Source organism: Hyperolius riggenbachi, chromosome 9 (assembly GCF_040937935.1).
Source record: "Hyperolius riggenbachi isolate aHypRig1 chromosome 9, aHypRig1.pri, whole genome shotgun sequence".
NCBI classification, from domain to species: domain Eukaryota; kingdom Metazoa; phylum Chordata; class Amphibia; order Anura; family Hyperoliidae; genus Hyperolius; species Hyperolius riggenbachi.
This window is the reverse complement of record NC_090654.1, coordinates 7590393-7610943: the sequence shown is the minus strand read 5'-3', so window position 1 is coordinate 7610943 and position 20551 is coordinate 7590393. Positions and strand designations below refer to the sequence as shown.

General features: G+C 46.7%; 1 protein-coding gene across 7 annotated transcripts in view; it reads left to right on the top strand.

The window, feature by feature from the left end:
* The first annotated feature begins 255 nt into the window (after positions 1–255).
* The window catches only part of IQSEC1 (IQ motif and Sec7 domain ArfGEF 1), a 1051066-nt gene continuing 1030770 nt past the window's right edge, over positions 256–20551 (top strand). For 4 of the 7 annotated variants that reach the window (XM_068251851.1, XM_068251848.1, XM_068251849.1 and 1 more), the window contains exon 1: positions 257–944. In XM_068251851.1, the coding sequence (XP_068107952.1) occupies positions 304–944 (641 nt within the window). In that variant the 5' untranslated portion in view covers positions 257–303. Of the gene's footprint in view, positions 945–20551 lie in introns of all 7 variants that reach the window. The other 3 variants (XM_068251854.1, XM_068251852.1, XM_068251850.1) reach the window with 2 other exon arrangements.

Here is a 20551-nt window from a genome sequence, read left to right as displayed (position 1 = left end):
AAGTACTGGGACGGGTCAGGCAGTATTGGGTCAGGAGGACGGGTCAGGTATGATGGTGCTGGGTCAGGAGGACGGGTCAGGCACCGCTGCACTGGGTCAGTCTCCTGCGCTCAGCCATTGGCAGCCGCACAGCGCGCATGCTTCCCCTCCTCTCTCCGCACTCAGTGTCTCGGTCTCCCGGAGCCGCGCTGCCTCCCTCTCCCGCCTTCCTCTCCTCTCCCAGCCCCCAGCTGATGAGCCCAGCCCCGAGCCGCACATCCCAGCCGCAGCCCCGGACACTCCGGCATGCAGCTATAGCGAGGCATGGAGCCCCCCGCCGAGAGCCCGTGCCGGGCAGCCGAGTACCTCCAGGAGTTACACAAGATCATCGACAAGCAGCAGCAGCTGCTGGAGAAGCAGAAGAAGCGGATCGCTGAGCTGGAGGAGCAAGTGGCCGCCCTGTGCAATGACAAGAGCAACCTGCAGGAGGCGCACCACCAACACCTGGCTGCCTGCTGGCTGCACACCATCTCCCCCACCATGGGGACCACCTCCAAGGACCACCACCCCCCACACCTGGCTGCCTGCAGACCTCTCAGCATGCCCCCACTGGGCTCTGCTGGAACTGGGGGGCCACCCATGGGGACCACTACCAAGGACCACCCCCCACACCTGGCTGCCTGCAGACCCCACAGCTTGCCCCCACTGGCCTCTGCTGGAACTGGGGGGCCTCCCATGGGGACCACCTCCAAGGACCACCACCCACACCTGGTTGCCTGCAGACCCCACAGCATGCCCCCCCTGGCCTCTACTGGAACTGGGGGGCCACCCATGGGGACCACTACCAAGGACCACCACCCACACCTGGCTGCCTGCAGACCCCACAGCATGCCCCCTCTGGCCTCCACTGGGACTGGGGGGCTCCCCGTTGGGTCCATCACCAGCATAGCCAAGGAGAACGACAAGTGAGTCCCCCCCTTCACACCTTGCCATACATCAACTTTCATTTCCATAATCATACCGTCCACCAATCCAATACAAATTGATGGCCACGTAGCGATGGTCAACACTATGCGAATAATTACGTCTTCCGTGCCAATTTCATGGAAAGTGGGCCAACCAGATCAACATTCTGCTGAGAATGATTGGCCCAGTTTCAACATACAATTTGCATGGACTCTGCATGCGTGTCGAAGTTATTTGTATCTTGTTGACCATCTCTAGGCTAGCGAGCACCACGTCGAGTCATAAGTCAGTTGTTTTGCGAAGAAACTATCAACAGAAAAGCCTTCAGATTATGCCACATGGGAGTCCAAACAAGAGGTTGTGCCAGCTACAATCGGTGATCGTTTTCCAACCTGGTTTATCAAGGTTCTTTCATTCCTATGTCGGAGATCGATCACTTTTAGCCAATCGAGAGTTTTCACCATCGATTTTTGGTCGATTCAATGAAATGTTTGAATGAGCTCCACAGTTGAGTGGAAAAATGTACCTGTGTTTGGCCATGTTACCATTGTGAAAGAACGCCAAAGCTGTGAAGTATTGTGAGGCATGTCTGTTGGTGGGATAACCTGGAATTGAGCCTCGTTGCTGCCATACATGGCCAGGTGTTGTACACTGTTCAGCCCTATCCCCAAACTGTGTTTGGACGCAGTATTGTGCAGTGTGGGCTTTGCCAGTGGTTTGGAAATTGGCTCACGGTTCAGCACATCTCGTGGCTACGAATGGGCAGTATATATACTTAAAGAGAGCATCTAAGCCAGTGGCGGTTTGGGTTTGGGGGTGGTATATAAATATATCGGGGTTCTCAGACAGCTTGGGGTTCAGTTGTGGAACAGTACACAGAGTGCCTTAACCAGGGGCAGTTTGGGCTTGAGGGTGGTATATAAATATATCGGGGTTCTCAGACAGCTTGGGGTTCAGTTGTGGAGCAGTATATACTTATAGTCTCAGGCATTGGGGGTTTTATGGGCACCGTACATCGCTTGCAGTGTGAATAAGCCCTAACAGAAAATGCTATAAAGACCTTGCATAGACCTTGCATAGACCTCCCACCACATGTCCACATAGGATGAACAAAAAAATCTACATTATTTTTAATGTCACAATTTACTCCTGTGAATCTTCCCAGCCCATCAAAAACCCATCAGAATTCTTCCCGGCTCTGGCATTTTCTGTTGTCTGGTGTGTTTGTACCCCTGGAATATATTGACTGCTGGTATATGAATAACCCCTCGGTGGCATGTTGTGGCATTTTCCCTCCTAGGGGCAGATTATTGGAACCCTGCAGCACCTGTTGCTGCTCCCTCCATCCTTCCCTGTCTTATTTATATCTTTTGTAATAAATTAGCTGATTGGCCACCAGAGGGCAGCACCAGGAATGTGGCAGGTAGTGTGCTATAGAGTGTTATGTGTGCTATTAGGGAGCATTGTGTTATTGTAGTCATGTGCTGTGTATTCTCCCTGTCAGGGGCAGGCTTGCTGGACCATGTAGTGCTGTCTGTCAGGGGTAGGCTTGCTGGACCATGTAGTGCTGTGTCTGTCAGGGGCAGGCTTGCTGGACCATGTAGTGCTGTGTCTGTCAGGGGTAGGCTTGCTGGACCATGTAGTGCTGTCTGTCAGGGGCAGGCTTGCTGGACCATATAGTGCTGTGTCTGTCAGGGGCAGGCTTGCTGGACCATATAGTGCTGTCTGTCAGGGGTAGGCTTGCTGGACCATATAGTGCTGTCTGTCAGGGGTAGGCTTGCTGGACTATATAGTGCTGTCTGTCAGGGGTAGGCTTGCTGGACCATGTAGTGCTGTGTCTGTCAGGGGCAGGCTTGCTGGACCATGTAGTGCTGTGTCTGTCAGGGGTAGGCTTGCTTGACCATGTAGTGCTGTGTCTGTCAGGGGCAGGCTTGCTGGACCATGTAGTGCTGTCTGTCAGGGGTAGGCTTGCTGGACCATATAGTGCTGTCTGTCAGGGGTAGGCTTGCTGGACCATATAGTGCTGTCTGTCAGGGGTAGGCTTGCTGGACCATATAGTGCTGTCTGTCAGGGGTAGGCTTGCTGGACCATATAGTGCTGTCTGTCAGGGGTAGGCTTGCTGGACCATATAGTGCTGTCTGTCAGGGGTAGGCTTGCTGGACCATATAGTGCTGTCTGTCAGGGACATGCTTGCTGGACCATATAGTGCTGTCTGTCAGGGGTAGGCTTGCTGGACCATATAGTGCTGTCTGTCAGGGGTAGGCTTGCTTGGACCATATAGTGCTGTCTGTCAGGGGTAGGCTTGCTGGACCATATAGTGCTGTCTGTCAGGGGCAGGCTTGCTGGACCATATAGTGCTGTCTGTCAGGGGCAGGCTTGCTGGACCATATAGTGCTGTCTGTCAGGGGTAGGCTTGCTGGACCATATAGTGCTGTCTGTCAGGGGCAGGCTTGCTGGGTCATGTAGTGCTGTCTGTCAGGGGCAGGCTTGCTGGGTCATGTAGTGCTGTCTGTCAGGGGCAGGCTTGCTGGGTCATGTAGTGCTGTCTGTCAGGGGCAGGCTTGCTGGGTCATGTAATGCTGTCTGTCAGGGGCAGGCTTGCTGGGTCATGTAATGCTGTCTGTCAGGGGCAGGCTTGCTGGACCATATAGTGCTGTCTGTCAGGGGCAGGCTTGCTGGACCATATAGTGCTGTCTGTCAGGGGCAGGCTTGCTGGACCATATAGTGCTGTCTGTCAGGGGTAGGCTTGCTGGACCATATAGTGCTGTCTGTCAGGGGCAGGCTTGCTGGACCATATAGTGCTGTCTGTCAGGGGCAGGCTTGCTCGACCATATAGTGCTGTGTCTGCCAGGGGTAGGCTTGCTGGACCATATAGTGCTGTCTGTCAGGGGTAGGCTTGCTGGGTCATGTAGTGCTGTCTGTCAGGGGCAGGCTTGCTGGACCATATAGTGCTGTCTGTCAGGGGTAGGCTTGCTGGACCATATAGTGCTGTCTGTCAGGGGTAGGCTTGCTGGACCATATAGTGCTGTATGTCAGGGGTAGGCTTGCTGGACCATATAGTGCTGTCTGTCAGGGACATGCTTGCTGGACCATATAGTGCTGTCTGTCAGGGGCAGGCTTGCTGGGTCATGTAATGCTGTCTGTCAGGGGCAGGCTTGCTGGACCATATAGTGCTGTCTGTCAGGGGCAGGCTTGCTGGACCATATAGTGCTGTCTGTCAGGGGCAGGCTTGCTGGACCATATAGTGCTGTCTGTCAGGGGCAGGCTTTCTGGGTCATGTAGTGCTGTCTGTCAGGGGTAGGCTTGCTGGACCATATAGTGCTGTCTGTCAGGGGCAGGCTTGCTGGACCATATAGTGCTGTCTGTCAGGGGCAGGCTTGCTGGACCATATAATGCTGTGTCTGTCAGGGGTAGGCTTGCTGGACCATATAGTGCTGTCTGTCAGGGGCAGGCTTGCTGGACCATATAGTGCTGTCTGTCAGGGGTAGGCTTGCTGGGTCATGTAGTGCTGTCTGTCAGGGGTAGGCTTGCTGGACCATATAGTGCTGTCTGTCAGGGGCAGGCTTGCTGGGTCATGTAGTGCTGTCTGTCAGGGGCAGGCTTGCTGGGTCATATAGTGCTGTCTGTCAGGGGCAGGCTTGCTGGGTCATGTAGTGCTGTCTGTCAGGGGCAGGCTTGCTGGACCATATAGTGCTGTCTGTCAGGGGCAGGCTTGCTGGGTCATGTAGTGCTGTCTGTCAGGGGCAGGCTTGCTGGGTCATGTAGTGCTGTCTGTCAGGGGCAGGCTTGCTGGACCATGTAGTGCTGTCTGTCAGGGGCAGGCTTGCTGGACCATATAGTGCTGTCTGTCAGGGGCAGGCTTGCTGGACCATATAGTGCTGTCTGTCAGGGGTAGGCTTGCTGGACCATATAGTGCTGTCTGTCAGGGGCAGGCTTGCTGGGTCATGTAGTGCTGTCTGTCAGGGGCAGGCTTGCTGGGTCATGTAGTGCTGTCTGTCAGGGGCAGGCTTGCTGGGTCATGTAGTGCTGTCTGTCAGGGGCAGGCTTGCTGGGTCATGTAGTGCTGTCTGTCAGGGGCAGGCTTGCTGGACTATGTAGTGCTGTTAGGCTTGGAGGGTATGTGAAGGTTTTGAGCCCTGTTTGTTTTGCAGAGAGGTTATCGGTTTCTGGGTGTGCGGTTTACAAAGCGTTGCGGGACACTTGTCAGCCGAGGAGCATTTTTCTCGCCTGTCACGCGATACGCAGCGATAGTGATGAAGAATGGTCTCCTCTCAGGTGTGGATAAGCCACACGCTCGCTGCGCACAAAGCTGCCGCCATAAATACTGAATAGTGCTGATAAGATGTTGCTGACAAGTTACCTTACAGAGTCATTAACGTCACCTAGAGCGAGCGTATCGCCGCGTCATACGTCACCTAGAGCGAGCGTATCGCCGCCGCGTCCGTCACCTAGAGCGAGCGTATCGCTGCGTCATACGTCACCATGTTGTCAAAACGCACCTCCGATGAAACGTGCACAAGTGATCATATTTTAGATAAAATCATTCAGATTGAAAGAAGAGATCATATTTAACCACTTCGCACCCACCCCCTTATGGACCAGAGTAGTTTTGACATTTTAGCTATGTCCCTATTTAATCAGCAATAATGTTATCCCTACTTATGACACCTAAATGAAATATATATCGTTTTTTTCTTTCTTCAAAACTAACTAGGCTTTCATTGTATGCATTTTTTCCCTCAAACTATTTTGTTTTCTATGCATTTTAATAGGAAAAAAAAATAGAATAAACAGATTATTTCTTAATTTTACCAATTCCAGTTTAAGAATAAAAAGCGCTATTGTAGATAAAAACAAAAAAAAAAAAAAAAACACAAATGTTGTTTGGCTATTTCTACTGTTTATCACAAATATTAAATTACATTCCTGTCACAATTTAAGGTGAAGATATTTGATTCTGAAATAATGCTACAGAGTGTATTTTTCACTATAAACTGAGAAAACAGAAGTAAAAATCAATCTTACTGGCTAAGGGAACATATATTCCCTTTCACCAATTGGTGCTGCAGCAGATATTGCTGGAGGTGTGCACAGGAGCAATGCCCAACCCTGCACAGCTGTGCTTTAGCTACAAGATGCATATCTATTTAGCTACAAGGCGCATATCTACTTGGCTACAAGACGCATATCTACGTCCTCGTGGCTTAGATGACGTCACAGAGGAAGAAAATATACTGTAGTGGAGGAAAAGTGGTTAAAGGACAACTGAAGTGAGAGCTATGTAGAGGCTGTCATATTTATTTCCTTTTAAGCAATACCAGTTACCTGGCTGCCCTGCTGATCCTTTGCCTGTAATAGCCCCTGGACAAGCATGCAGCAGATCAGGAGTTTCGGACATTATCCGATCTGGCAAGATTAGCTGCATGCTTGTTTCTGGTGTGTGATTCAGACACTACTGCATCCAGAGAGATCAGCAGGACTGCCAGGCAACTGGTATTGTTTAAAAGGAAATAAATATGGCAGCTTACACATACCTCTTGATATAGTTGTCCTATAATCTACCCACTCTGCTACAGGTGCCCACTAACGGTACAATTTTTTTTTTATCAGATGCAATCTTTCAACGTGATTGATATGAACAGTAAACAAAAGTTAATTATTGATTGTTCCCATAAACGAGTCAATTGGGGCTAATTCTCCCTTCCAAGTCGATTGTAAAATCCAACATTTGGATCTTCCAATCGACCATAGAATCTTTTACATTGATTTTTGCCACACACGGTACAAAACTCTGTACAATTTGATCGTAAAAATCGTGTTAAAAGATCACATCTGATGAAAATATTGTACCATTAATGAGCAGCACCTTCCTGGTGATCATTCGGCGATTTAGTTGATGGGGAAATCTGTTTTTATAATTGGTTGTGATGGATCGGAAGCACAGATTGGTTGGTTGGCGGAGAAATAATCATTGTGTGACTTCGTTTTATTTCGGATCGCATTTATCTGATCACTCTGGCGATTCTACACTGAAAATTGCACCATTTGTGGGCACCTTAAAGTTGACCTAAACTCAGAACTTCCTCTCTGCTCTAAAAGATACGCAACAGCATCATAACCTTAAAGAAAACTATTTCTTTGTTGCAGCTGATACAAATCCTGCAATAAATCTGCAGTGTCTACTTCCTGCTTTTATGAATGCAGACATAGGGTTAACATCCTGTGTTTCCAAATTAGCTGCTCTGCTGCGGCATAGGACATTCCTGAGCTGACACAGCTGAGAGATCAAATTACACTTGTGATTAGTCACAGATGAAGGGGAATCAGACAGGCTAAACTCTCTAAATACATACAGGGTGCATTTCTCGCTGGTTTTCCTTCTGTGCTGTGCAAGAGATCAGCTCCACTTTAAAGAACCGGCCTTGCTATCCTATCTCCACCAGTTATGATGTTACATATGCAGGCTTATGTCACTGGACCTGCCAAAACAACAGCTGGATTCTGAATGGCTGCTCCAGGCACTGTCCCCACCTCCACCCCACCTTCCAAACGTCATACAACGCCTCCCCCACCTTCCTTCCAAACGTCATACAACCCCTCCCCCCCCTCCCACAACCACCCCTCCCCCGCCTTCCTTCCAAACGTCATACAACACCTCCCGCCTCCTACAACCACTCAAACCCCTCCCCCGCCTTCCTTCCAGTCTTCATACAGATTATCTACCCAGCAGGGGGGGGTCTCTATACATTGCAGGGGGGTCTGTATACATCCTGCCCATCCTGCTTCCTGTGACATGCCACGAATAAAGCAAAGAAAGATAATGAATATATATGTAAAATAATAATATTATGATTATTCTAGATTTATATAGAGCCAGCACATTCATATATTTATGTCCTCTGCTGCTATACATCACATGCAGAAAAGGCAAATCACTGGCTAATAATTACACCTTGCATGCAAAATTAAATCACAATTTATGCAGGTTGGAATCGGGCTGATCCAAACCTGCTTCCTGTCGATGTGGATTGGCCCAAATTTAAGCTGCGCACGTTTGGCACGCAAGCCGGAATCATTGGACTGTCGTCGGTCATTTTTGCCTCAGTGCATTGGATGTCTAATTTCACTTTTTAAATGCTTACCTAATATAATATGAAATATTACACATGAATGTTTAATGGTTTCATAGCTCCACCTGGTGGTGTAACTGGCAAGTTTTGTGTGTATGGAAGGTTCTTGCTTTAATACTGGACAGTACATTTGTAAAGTCTTTTGGCTACATGCACAGGCAAAGGACTTAAAGAGACTCTGTAACAAATTGTTTATCTTTATTTCTTCTATGCTATAAGTTCCTATGCCTTTTCTAATGTGGTCTGGCTTACTGCAGCTTTTCCTAATTGCACAGTAGCTGTGTTATCTCTGTTATATGATCTAATCTTCTCTCTATAGTCGGCACAGTCAGGCTGAGGCAGTCAGACTGGAATGTGCAGGGCTGCTTGTGATTAGCTAGAAGCTGTACACACCCCCTGCAGGCTCTGTGTGACTAACACACTCTGCTTAGCTGAGCCTATTAGAAGCTGGTTAGTTTGTTTGTAAACACTGCCTAAAACTGGCAATTACAAGCCAGCTTTGCAGCAGAGAATGGCAGAAACAGCACAGAGGGGACCAGGAGCACATAATGAATAGAATGGTATGCTTTTTATTGTAAGAATTTCAGAGTACAGATTCTCTTTAAGGTTAGGGTTAGGGAGGGGGACAGAAAATTCATAGGAATGTAGGTTAGTTTGGACCGGAAGCTCTATACTTACAGGTATAACCCCCTCCCCCTTGCCTCTCCATAGAGGCTGCTCAGTGTGTTCGTACAACCAGTGTGTGTACATTGGCAGTTGAAATCGTTTAATCATGTTGGGTGACATTGTATGGCGATTCTCAGTTTATTACAGTAAGAAATGTCTCAGTAGGTGTCATCATAACTTCTCAAATATTGAACTTCAGAGCAGGGCAGGTGACAAGCTGCAAATAACCTGGCCTCCAGCATTGTTGGAACACATGACAGGTTCTCAGTGTCTCAGGGAGGTGTTCGGGCGTGGCAGTATAACCACACACTCTGAGACGAGCTGTGTCACCAGTTCTGGATCAGAATGTCTTTTGTGGTCGCTGTGTCTTGAACTCACCGTCACCATCAGAAAACACACAGGAACCGGTGCTCGGTGTCAGTGACAAACCATTCTGTGTCATCCTATGAGGAGGCCTTGCCATCTGGTGTTTTGCCGTGAGGCATCCAGAGACACCAATATTCACGCGGTATATAAATATTGTGCTTACAGATTCCTCCACGTCCCACATCTGTTTGTGTGCTGGATGAGGTTTTATGTGGTATTTGGTGTTTAGGAGGTTTGTGTGTCTTTATATCTCAGTCATGCAGCAGAACAGGATGGAATATAGCCTGTGAGCCTGCGGTCACTGAGTACACACCATGCTTGCTGTACATATAATACTAGCTGATGGGAAATAATGCATATTATTATTATTAAAACTTATTTATAAAGTTCTAACATATTACGCTCCGTGCACAATAGGTAGGGGAGACATTACATGATGTCACAATGTCACACAGCTGCATTGCAGGGTTTAAAGAGTAACTGTCGGGCATAAAATAAAAAATCAATTCTTTATTTTTATCTGGTAAACGAGTAATAAGGATGCTAACCAGGCAATCCAAAAGTTAAAATCACTATTACTTTTCTTGTTGATAAATGATCATTCCCCAGCTTACCTGACTCTTATTTGGTACACAAAAAGGAAGTTGCAGGGCATGCTGGGTTGTCCTTTTTTGCTTCTGTACTTCCCCCTCAGACCATACTAATGCAGCCTGATTGGCTGACGCCTCTTTCCCTCCTGTTTCCCCCTCCCACACCTCTGTTCCTCTCTGCTTGGCCAATATTTCTCATGCTGAGACAATACACTTTCTAAAATGCAGGCAGAGGAGACTAAGGGAGGAAATTACATCAGAATTGGCTTCAAAATAGCCATACTTAAAATGGGAAATGCTAAGAAGGATTTTCTTCTCTTTTTTTTTTTTTTTTTTTTTTTTTTTTTTTTTTTTTACTGTAGAACATCACTAAAATCAAAACGTGGACAGTTTTTTTTTTTTTTCTGAGATAGCATGGCTGACAGCTCATTTTTAATAGTGGTACACAAAATAGGGATGTAACAATGTAGGGATAAGTATAGCAGACAAGTTACTGAGTCCATGTGGGGATGGAAAAGAGTACGTGGGGAGGAAGGGCTTGCCAAAGAAGCTTACAATCTGAGGGGTGGGGAGAGGGACACATGGGGGTGTGTATGTCCAAGGGCGGAGGGTGAAGGTATGAAGATGCTGGGTGAACAATGGTGAACAGATGGTTCTTTAAAGAGACTCCGTAACAAAAATTGCATCCTGTTTTTTTATCATCCTACAAGTTCCAAAAGCTATTCTAATGTGTTCTGGCTTACTGCAGCACTTTATACTATCACTGTCTCTGTAATAAATCAACTTATCTCTCTCTTGTCAGACTTGTCGGCCTGTGTCTGGAAGGCTGCCAAGTTCTTCAGTGTTGTGGTTCTGCTATGAACTCCCCCTTCCAGGCCCCTCTATGCACATTGCCTGTGTGTTATTTAGGATTAGAGCAGCTTCTCTCTTATCTTTTACAAGCTGGATAAATCATCCTCTGAGCTGGCTGGGCTTTCACATACTGAAGAATTACAGAGAAGAGGAAAGCTGTTTGCAGGAAGAAACGAGCAGCCTGAAACTTCAGTGCATGAGAACAGGGGGAAAGAAACACACAAATGATCTCTTGAGATTCAAAAGGAAGGGTGTATACAGCCTGCTTGTGTATGAATGTATTTTCTATGTGTGGACATACTGTACATCAACCTACTTCCTGTTTTGGTGGCCATTTTGTTTGTTTATAAACAAACTTTTTAAAACGGTTTTTAACCACTTTTAATGCGGCAAGGAGCGGCGAAATTGTGACAGAGGGTAATAGGAGATGTCCCCTAACGCACTGGTATGTTTACTTTTGTGTGATTTTTAACAATACAGATTCTCTTTAAGCACTGCTTGAGTGAGTTGAAGGTGGGGGTGAACCTGCTGGTGAGAGAGAGGGAGTTCCATAGAGTAGGGGAAGCTCTGGAGAAGTCCTGGAACATTGCGATTGAGCAAGTGATGTGAGGGATAGATATCCAGAATCAGTAAAACAATGTAACAGGGATCTACACTTCTCTTGCCTTTTGTTGGTAAGTAAGCAGGATTTTTAGAGGTTGAAACACTTTGTGTTCACATCCTAAAAGTGGTGACCTCCATCTGGATTCTTGGCGTCTTCGACGTTGCCAAGAGTGGCTGAGCTGAATTGCTACGTTGACCACGCCCCCTCACCCTATTATACCCCAATCCCTGCCCACCCCTTTACTATTGCTCCCACCCCCTCCCTCTCATTGGTTCACAGGCTGTGGCTGTATGTCATGTGCTCTCACAGGAGGGGCCTGCAGGGTAAAGTGGTGGGAAATATAACTTCCCTGGTGGTCTAGAGTGAGCCAAACATCATGCAAGGTGGGGAAACCACTTGGGGGCCAAATTTGAATGCTCTGCAGGCCAGATTTGGTCCGCGGGCCGGAGTTTGACATGTATACTGTAAAGCAAAAAAAGTAACTGATCATTAAAGGGACACTTAAGTCAAACAAAAAAAAATGAGTTTTACTCACCTGGGGCTTCCAATAGCCCCCCGCAGCTGTCCGGTGCCCTCGCAGTCTCCCTCCGATCCTCCTGGCCCCGCCGGCAGCCACTTCCTGTTTCGGTGACAGAAGCTGACAGGCTGGGGACGCGAGTGATTCTTCGCGTTCCTGGCCACAATAGCGCCATCTATGCTGCCATAGCATATATCATATACCATATAGCAGCATAGAGGGTGCTAATGTGTCTGGGAACGCAAAGAATCACTCGCGTCCCCAGCCTGTCAGCTCCTGTCACCGAAACAGGAAGTGGCTGCTGGCGGGGCCAGGAGGATCGGAGGGAGACGGCGAGGGTACCGGACAGCTGCAGGGGGCTATTGGAAGCCCTAGGTGAGGAAAACTCATTTTTTTTGTTTGACTTAAGTGTCCCTTTAAAGTCAAATAAAGGAAGAGGCCTAACATACAGGAGACACTTTAATATATATATATCTATCCTGGTATACGAAGTACAGGCTAGAGTTGTTGTAGGTCTTGTTTCTCATTTCCTCCGAGTTCCACCAGGGGGGGCATTGTTGGCAGATAAGAACTCATTTGCATCAAAAGCTCAAAACATAATAGAAACATGTACAAATGTGCATTTTTTTTTATTTTTTTTTAAAAAAGATGTTTATGCATTTTTCCTCTGTGTGTGTTTCATTTTCAGCTGGTCACAATTTGACATACTTAGCTTAAAGAGACTCCGTAACAAGAATTGCATCCTGTTTTTTATCATCCTACAAGTTCAAAAAGCTATTGTAATGTGTTCTGGCTTACTGCAGCACTTTCTACTATCACAGTCTCTGTAATAAATCAATGTATCTTTCCCTTGTCAGACTTGTCAGGCCTGTGTCTGGAAGGCTGCCAAGTTCTTCAGTGTTGTGGTTCTGTGATGCATCTCCCCCCTCCAGGCCCCTCTCTGCACACTGCCTGTGTGTTATTTAGATTAGGGCAGCTTCTCTCTTCTCTCTTGCAAGCTGGATAAATCCTCCTCTAAACTGGCTGGCTGGGCTTTCACATACTGAGGAATTACATACAGGCAGAGCTGTCTGCACTCTGCAGGAAGAAACAGCCTGACACTTCAGTGGAAGATAGCTGCAGGGGGAAAGAAACACACAAATGATCTCTTGAGATTGAAAAGGAAGGGTGTATACAGCCTGCTTGTGTATGGATGTATTTTCTATGTGTGGACATACTGTACATCAACCTACTTCCTGTTTTGGTGGCCATTTTGTTTGTTTATAAACAAACTTTTTAAAACAGTTTTAACCACTTTTAATGCGGCGAGGAGCGGCAAAATTGTGACAGAGGGTAATAGGAGATGTCCCCTAACGCACTGGTATGTTTACTTTTGTGCGATTTTTAACAATACAGATTCTCTTTAAAGCGTTTCTGCACTTTACTTATGTGGACGATCAGCATTTTTAAGTTTTGACATTTGATCAGCATTTTACTTTTTGACACCTGATACAGCGAATTGGTGACACAGGAGTGTAATAAGACTTCGATATTATTATTCATTTATAATATTCTGTGGCACTGTACAAAGTAAGAAACAAACTTGGGCTACAAATAATACAGACACCGCTAGGTTTAGGGGAAGGTTTAGGTCAGTTTTAGGCATTCGGTTGGGAAACAGTCTATGATCACAGCGGACTGTATAAGCAGACAGAGACACTAAAAGGATAAAATATTCTAAAACGTTTAAAATGAGAGGAGGCAGAGGATCACTTACCTCCTCCAAGCAGACACACACCAGTGTTGTGTATATTCAAAAGTAACAACAATTTATTTACATACTCCAGAAAGTGCAAGTGCAACGCGTTTCACGGGCATATCCCGCTTCATCAGGCAATAGAGATGAAGCATAACTCAGGTCTGGTGCAAAGCTCAACTCCGTGGGGAGTAGTGGACATCAGGACAGGTTACAGTATATCCCTGCTCCACCCTTTTCTCTTACAATTTTCGCATCTGGTATCCTTTAAGGTGAAAGTTAGGTATAAAGTTAAAATGTGCAGTAAAACTATATCAGTGAAGCGGAAAGCTGCTAGCACCCCACGTACCAAGCCCCGCCCTCCCTTCCTGACGGCCGGGACATACGGAGGATCTGACGCTGACGCTCTCATTATCGCTGATTAGGTCTCTTTGCTGTTTGGATGGATCTTAGATGAAGTTATTGTTGTATCTCTGCTCATCTGTCGTCTCTCACGTGTCTCTATAACATTAGTGCAGCTTCACGTCTTGTGTCAGGACAACAAAGGGACTAAATTGCTGCTGTTATTCTCCCTCTGATGTCACATGGCGGCTGGCAGAGCTGCAGATGGACGCCAGCCATTGTCACGCAGCGCCACTAGGAGTAAAGGAGAGAGGCCTTAGATGGCGTGACGAAATGTTGTGCGTTTTTATGGTTCTGACGCTACGAATAAGCTGAGCTATAATTGCTAAATCCAGGTGTAGACTTGGGATGGTCAGTGAGATTCAAGTTGATGCAAGATTATGCAAATTTTGCAGCTTGAAAATGGACCAATGGACCTTTTTACCTCAGCAGGATTTGATTGGTTCCTTTTCAAGCTACTTGCATTTACATACAAAATTTGCATAATGCGGCATCAACATGATATGATCTCACTGACCGTCCCTAGCAGAGACCCAGTCCTCTTTCTGTAAAGGGAAGGTCCAAGGTGAATAAAAATCACAAATCTACTTACCCAAGGCTTCCTCCAGCCCCCTGCAGCCGTCCTGTGCCCTCGTCCCAGCTCCGATCCCCACTGGGGGCTCCTCCGGTGCGAGATGTCTACTGCGCTCCAGTGTGCGTCTCACGAAATCGCACTGACGTCATCCGGATTGTACTGTGCAGTACAGTGTGTGACATTGCTGTAGTGCTGGGGTGTCAGGGCATAGGCAGACAAGGCAAATGGATTTTGCTAGGGCTGGCCAGTGAGCTTATAACCAAAAGTTAATATATGGGTCGAATCTGAGGGTAACCCGGCTTTGAACACCAGCAATAATTCTGAGGTCTGCTGATGGTTTTGAAAAACTGGTTTCCCCCCCAAAAAAAACTTTCTGCAAAGGTCACGATTGAGGTGACTGCGCATCCTGCAAATAACCCCCCTTCCTCTCTCGCCTCTCAGTGCCGGGTGCTTTAAAGATACAAAATCAAAGACCTGAGTCATCACTTTCTGCTGTTTTGTTCCTAATACATTTCAAACTGTTTTATAAATGAGTTTTACCTCCTCATTATAAACTCATAAAATGCAGCTCGGCCTAAACGCTGCCAAATGTGAAATGATTGAAAGTTATGCATAAGCATCTCGTGAAGGTGAACGGTGACGGCTGCATTGTTGTCTGCGCAGAGAGAAGATGCAGACAAATATTTTTATGTAGCCGAGTTTATTAAATGCTGTTTATTGATTAAAGGACTTGAAGTGAGCGGGATACGGCGGCTGACCTATTTATTTCCTATTAAACAATGCAGATCCCCTGGCTGTCCTGCTGATCCTCTGCCTCTAATACTTGTAGTCATTGCTCCTGAACAATCATGCAGATGCTCCTTTCAAAAATTAGTTTTTGAAGAATTTGGAACAGGGCAACTGGAGCTCTAAAAAAGTCTTTGTGACTCAGAAGTTCTGGGTTGGCTTAGGTTAGGAGGTTAGGTGTGGGGTGTAGGGGAATGTAACTGAGTCAGACATATATAGTTGTTGTTCATAGGATCAGTTACATTACCCTACACCCCACACCTAACCTCCTAACCTAAGCCAACCCACACCTGCCCTGATCCCACCCCCCAGGCACTGATTTCACTTCTTAAAGTGAACCCAAGCAAAGTGATATGGAGGCTGCATATTTTTTTTCCTGTTACACAATACCAGTTGCCTGGCAGTCCTGCTGATCTTTATACCATCAGAAACAAGCATGCAGCTAATGCAGTCACACTTCAGTCAGAGCACCTGATCTGCTGCATGCTTGTTCAGGGTCTGTGGCTAAAAGCATTGGAGGCAGGATCAGCAGGACAGCCAGGCAACTGGTATTGCTTAAAAGGAAATAAAAATGGCAGCCTCCTCCATATCCCTCTCGCTTCAGTTGTCCTTTAAATTTAGTTGCCGGAAAAGAAGAGTAGGGATGGGCATGTCCTCTTGATCCTCTCCCACGCTTCCATGATTGGTAGGTGACAAATATTGGTGCATGACATTGTAGCGTCTGTACCAGTAATTTTCTCCAGATCTCAGTCAGTGGAGGCCCATGTGACCAGCAATATACGATGTATACTGGGCCAATATCCGTTCCTAAACAGATGTGTCACTGGACTGGCGTGAGTTCCCGGAGGAGGCCACAAGTTTGTGAACAAAGTAAGCCCAGGTGAGGTGTGACAGTCCGGGCAAGCTGCAAACAGTCGGATGCCGGGAATGGGCCAGACTTCCTCTCCTAATGATCAATAAGTTCTCGGTAAGGGCTTGCTCACACTATGAGCGTTAACGTTTTGTTTTTTTAAGCGCTGGCGATTTTGTAAATCGCTCTAAAAGCGCTTGTGCAATGATTTCCTATGGGAGTGTTCTCATATGAGCGCTCCGCTTTCTATTGAATCACAAACGCGGCTCCTGTACCATTTTCTGAGCGTAAAGCACTTGAAAAAATGCTTTGAATTGCGATTTCCTGAGCACTTTAATGAATAAATACATTGTATTTATTCATTTCCAGGTACAAGAGTTCACTTCCTGACTGATGTCAGGAGGTGTCAAAATTAATCACTCAGCAAAAGCACTTTTCTAAGCGCAAATCGCTCAACAGGCCACTCAGCAATTGCCCTAGCGATTTTGTAATGTGAACAGGGCCTTAATCACAAATTCTGTATTATTCTCATTGGAAAGGTTCTGTTAGCATTCGGAGGTGTTTCTTTCTCGCAGAGGATATTGGGTAATATCTGGTGGCCGGTCAGTAGATTACGATGACTTGGTGTGTTGGTGGTGGACACCGGTGCAGGAACCTCCATCCATTAGTGGCCTCCTCGTACACTGGTGTGGTAGACACGGTGGAGTCTAGTAATTCACACATTACGACGTATTCCATTTTGATTGATTGATGGGCGGAATGTGCTGAATAAGGGTGATTTTCTTTGTTCGGATTACCGTCTACTTCTGTCGATGTCCTACAAATATCACCGGTGTAGCGGTTGGTGGCTTCTCTTCTGTAAGGTGTTGACTCTTTTGAATCTTTGCATACTTTGGAGCCATTTTATTCCCGCCGCCGTCCTCGCAAGCTGGAGGCAGATGCCATGATGATAAATGAAGCCATTATTGGCGAGAAAGACGTCGAGCGATCTCCACCACATCCTCGCCATTGTGTTTCTGGATTAGTGGAGATTACGGAGACGTGTGGCTCTGACCCGTCTATGTGGGATTATATCGCTGTACAGTTATACATCCACGTTGACAAGCAGAGTCTTTGGTGGTAATCCTGGAAGGTTGTGGAGTTTGTTTGAAGAAACGTGGAGCTTCCAGCAGGCTGAGAGCCAGAGCAGAGAAATGTTTATATTGCAGCAGCTGTCATCAGACCGCAGTGCTGCAGGCAAAGCCACACGTGGCCAACTGAAGAGGCAACAGCACCGGGATACCGGCTGCTGCCAGTAATTGCTTCTGGACTAGACACTGAGAGAAGGGAGTAGGGGAATTTCACTATAAATACGTTCTTTAAAGAGGGAGTGTAATGAAAATAATGTTATGAATAAAATTGCTTATTTTTTTTTTCAATATTCATTTATAAATTATTTACACAGTGCTTGCCCATTGTACAATCTTTCCTCTCCCTGATTTACATTCTGAAGTGTATCACAGGTGGCGACATCTTTAGTCCTGTCAGGTGATCTCTGTGGAATGTTTGTGTATTTTCATGGACGTGGAATTCTCAGTAATGTCTGGTCTTCCAGAATGCTCTGGGGGGGATAATTCCACAAAGCTAAACAGCCTAGGCTAGGAGGGCGGTGCTACATACCAATTTACAGCAATATATAGATATAGGACAATTACCCAAAAAGTGGGTATCCAGAATAATTTGTTGCATTCTCTACAGGGCCTCTTTAAGTGTACTGACAGTTTTCCAAAGTTTTTCTGATTTCCCTGCCACCTCCAAAAGATACTTCCAGCATGTTTCAGCATGTGAATGGAAACTGTCACGGACGATTGCGGGGACGCAGGCGCGTCCTGGAACCGCCCGTGAAGAAAAGCGATCGCACTCGATTCTCTGCGTCGATTGCGCTTCAAATCGATAGAATCTGGATTTAGTGTGTAGGAGGTCTGCAGTCCTTTCTTAGCAGAGGAATAGCATCACCTTAACTGCAGGATGGCTCTTTTGATATGCTAATGAGCCTGGGCCCAGAGAGTCCCTGGCTTCAAGCTGTGCTGATGGCCCATCCATCAGGTATAAGGTGACAAACACCATGACAGAACCAAATTTAGAGTGAGGGAACTCAGACACTCCGACTCCTTTTCCCAGCAGGGAGCCGACATGTGGCTTGCTGCTGCCAACTTCAAAGAACCTTTGCCTGGGAATGACCTGGTATAAATCCCAGGGGTCTCTCATATTCCATAAATTGCTATATGTATCATATTTTCTGTGTTGCCAGGCTGGCAGACCCTCCAAACTAACAGAGCAGGTAGGGCCCTGCCTGGCGTTGGTTCTGAGCACATTTCAGAACCTTCTGAGGTAAAGACTGCCCGTTAGGCAGTCCAACAGTGCCCTAATGGTACCACAGGGGTCCCACCCCTCATGTTTGGTATCAGACTGCTGGGCACATCGAGGCAGATCTGGAAATATTAGTAAATCTGCCCTGACCTGTACGGTTCTGTGAGATAGAGCCCATATATGGGTAGATATGATTTCTAGCCCCAGTACAAGAGGAGGGCTCATCTCATCTTTGAAGGAGGTGTATAGCTCCCCGCCCTCACTCCCTCCTACTGAAGCAGGGGCATAAGAATGGCTGAGGACTAAAACTCAGAGTCCTCCACACTGAACCATCTTGCACTCATCAGATGCCAGCTTGAGGATATGCTGGCATCCACCTGGTCTGAACTCTGGACTTTGAAACCAAGGACTTTATGATTCTTCCCACAATAAGGACATCTTTCCAGGAACTAAGTAATTTTCTCCCTTCTTTTATTTTTCATACTGGCTATTGCTGTTTTCATAATTGTTGATTTTCATAATTGTCTGTATATATTAATTATTTATATTGCGTGAATAAACGACTTTCTCCAAGTCATTCACTTTCCGCTACCCTGCTTATCAGCACACACAGAAATGATCCCGGGTCTCTGAAGATACGCTACTGTTTGTTTGTTGTTGGCTAGACAGAATATCGTGTGTTTAACCGTTTTATTCGCAGGATTAGTCAGTCAGTTAGTGGGCCCCACGGTCCCATAGTAACCGCGGTGGTGGCAGTTTACTCTGAACCAGTAGGTGACGTTGTAATCACCCGTGTCTCACAGGCTCCCTTCTGAGTTGTCTGCGGCTAATTCTTAACGGTTCCTGCGCATTGACTGCGACCAGAGTTCGCACGATCTGTGCGCTGGCACCGTTTAGAAGGCTAAGTGCGGTCAGCCGCTGAGGGCTCTTGTGACAGAAACTGATCGGAAAACAGTCGGAAAATCGAACAGAAGATCGATCGGCCATTAAATCTACTGAAATCTCATTGTGTATTCCCAGCATTAGGGAACTTTACTGAGAGAGTCTGAAGCCTCATAAATTGCCTGCTTTTCTTTCATGATGCTCTTTAGCCTTAAAAGCAGAGATGATTTGCTGCATCCCTGCAGCTGTACGAGAGCTTTATCCACCCCAAATCCCTAAATCCTATGACTTTCAAAGTCGCAGCTTTTGTAGCCCGGGGGAGGCAGAGCTTTGGGCTGTAGCTCTGCCTCCAGTCCATTCAATCACCGCTTATCGCTGCCTCTTCCCCCCCCCCCCCTCTCCCCGCCCCTTTCAAAGAGAGGGGCGGGAATAGGTGGTGATCAGTGGTGATTAAATGGACTGGAGGCAGAGCTACAGCCCAAAGCTCTGCCTCCTCTAGGAAGTACCGGGGGATTCTGCACGGGGGATTCCGGGGGGATTGAGCCATCGTACAGCGGCGGGGATGCGGCAAATCATCTTGGCTGTTAACCACCTTGACGGTAATGATGAGCTCAGCTAGTCCATTACCGCCGCGGTGGATTGCTCAGCCCCTGGAGTGTTTTTTTGCACCAGATTTTCGGAGGGGGTGTAGCTAGCACTTGGCTACCTACATCACCCCTCCGATCACCGCCGGCTCGCTCTGATCCCCCGATCGCCACTGTTTTTGCTGTGTACTCTGTAAAGTGCTGCAGAAGATGTCAGTGCTATATAAATACATAATAATAATATGGCAGGACATTAGACTATGACTATGGTAGGATTAGAGTGTGAGCTCCTCTGAGGACAGTCAGTGACATGACTATGTACTTTGTAATGTGCTGCAGAAGATGTCAGTGCTATATAAATACATAATAATAATATGGTAGGACATTACATAATGACTATGGTAGGATTAGAGTGTGAGCTCCTCTGAGGGCAGTCAGTGACATGACTATGTACTATGTAAAGTGCTGCAGAAGATGTCAGTGTTATATAAATACCTAATAATAATAATAATAATATGGTAGGACATTAGGCTATGACTATGGTAGGATTAGATTGTGAGCTCCTCTGAGGACAGTCAGTGACATGACTATGTGCTCTGTAATGTGCTGCAGAAGGTGTCAGTGCTATATAAATACATAATAATAATATGGTAGGACATTAGGCTATGACTATGGTAGGATTAGAGTGTGAGCTCCTCTGAGGACAGTCAGTGACATGA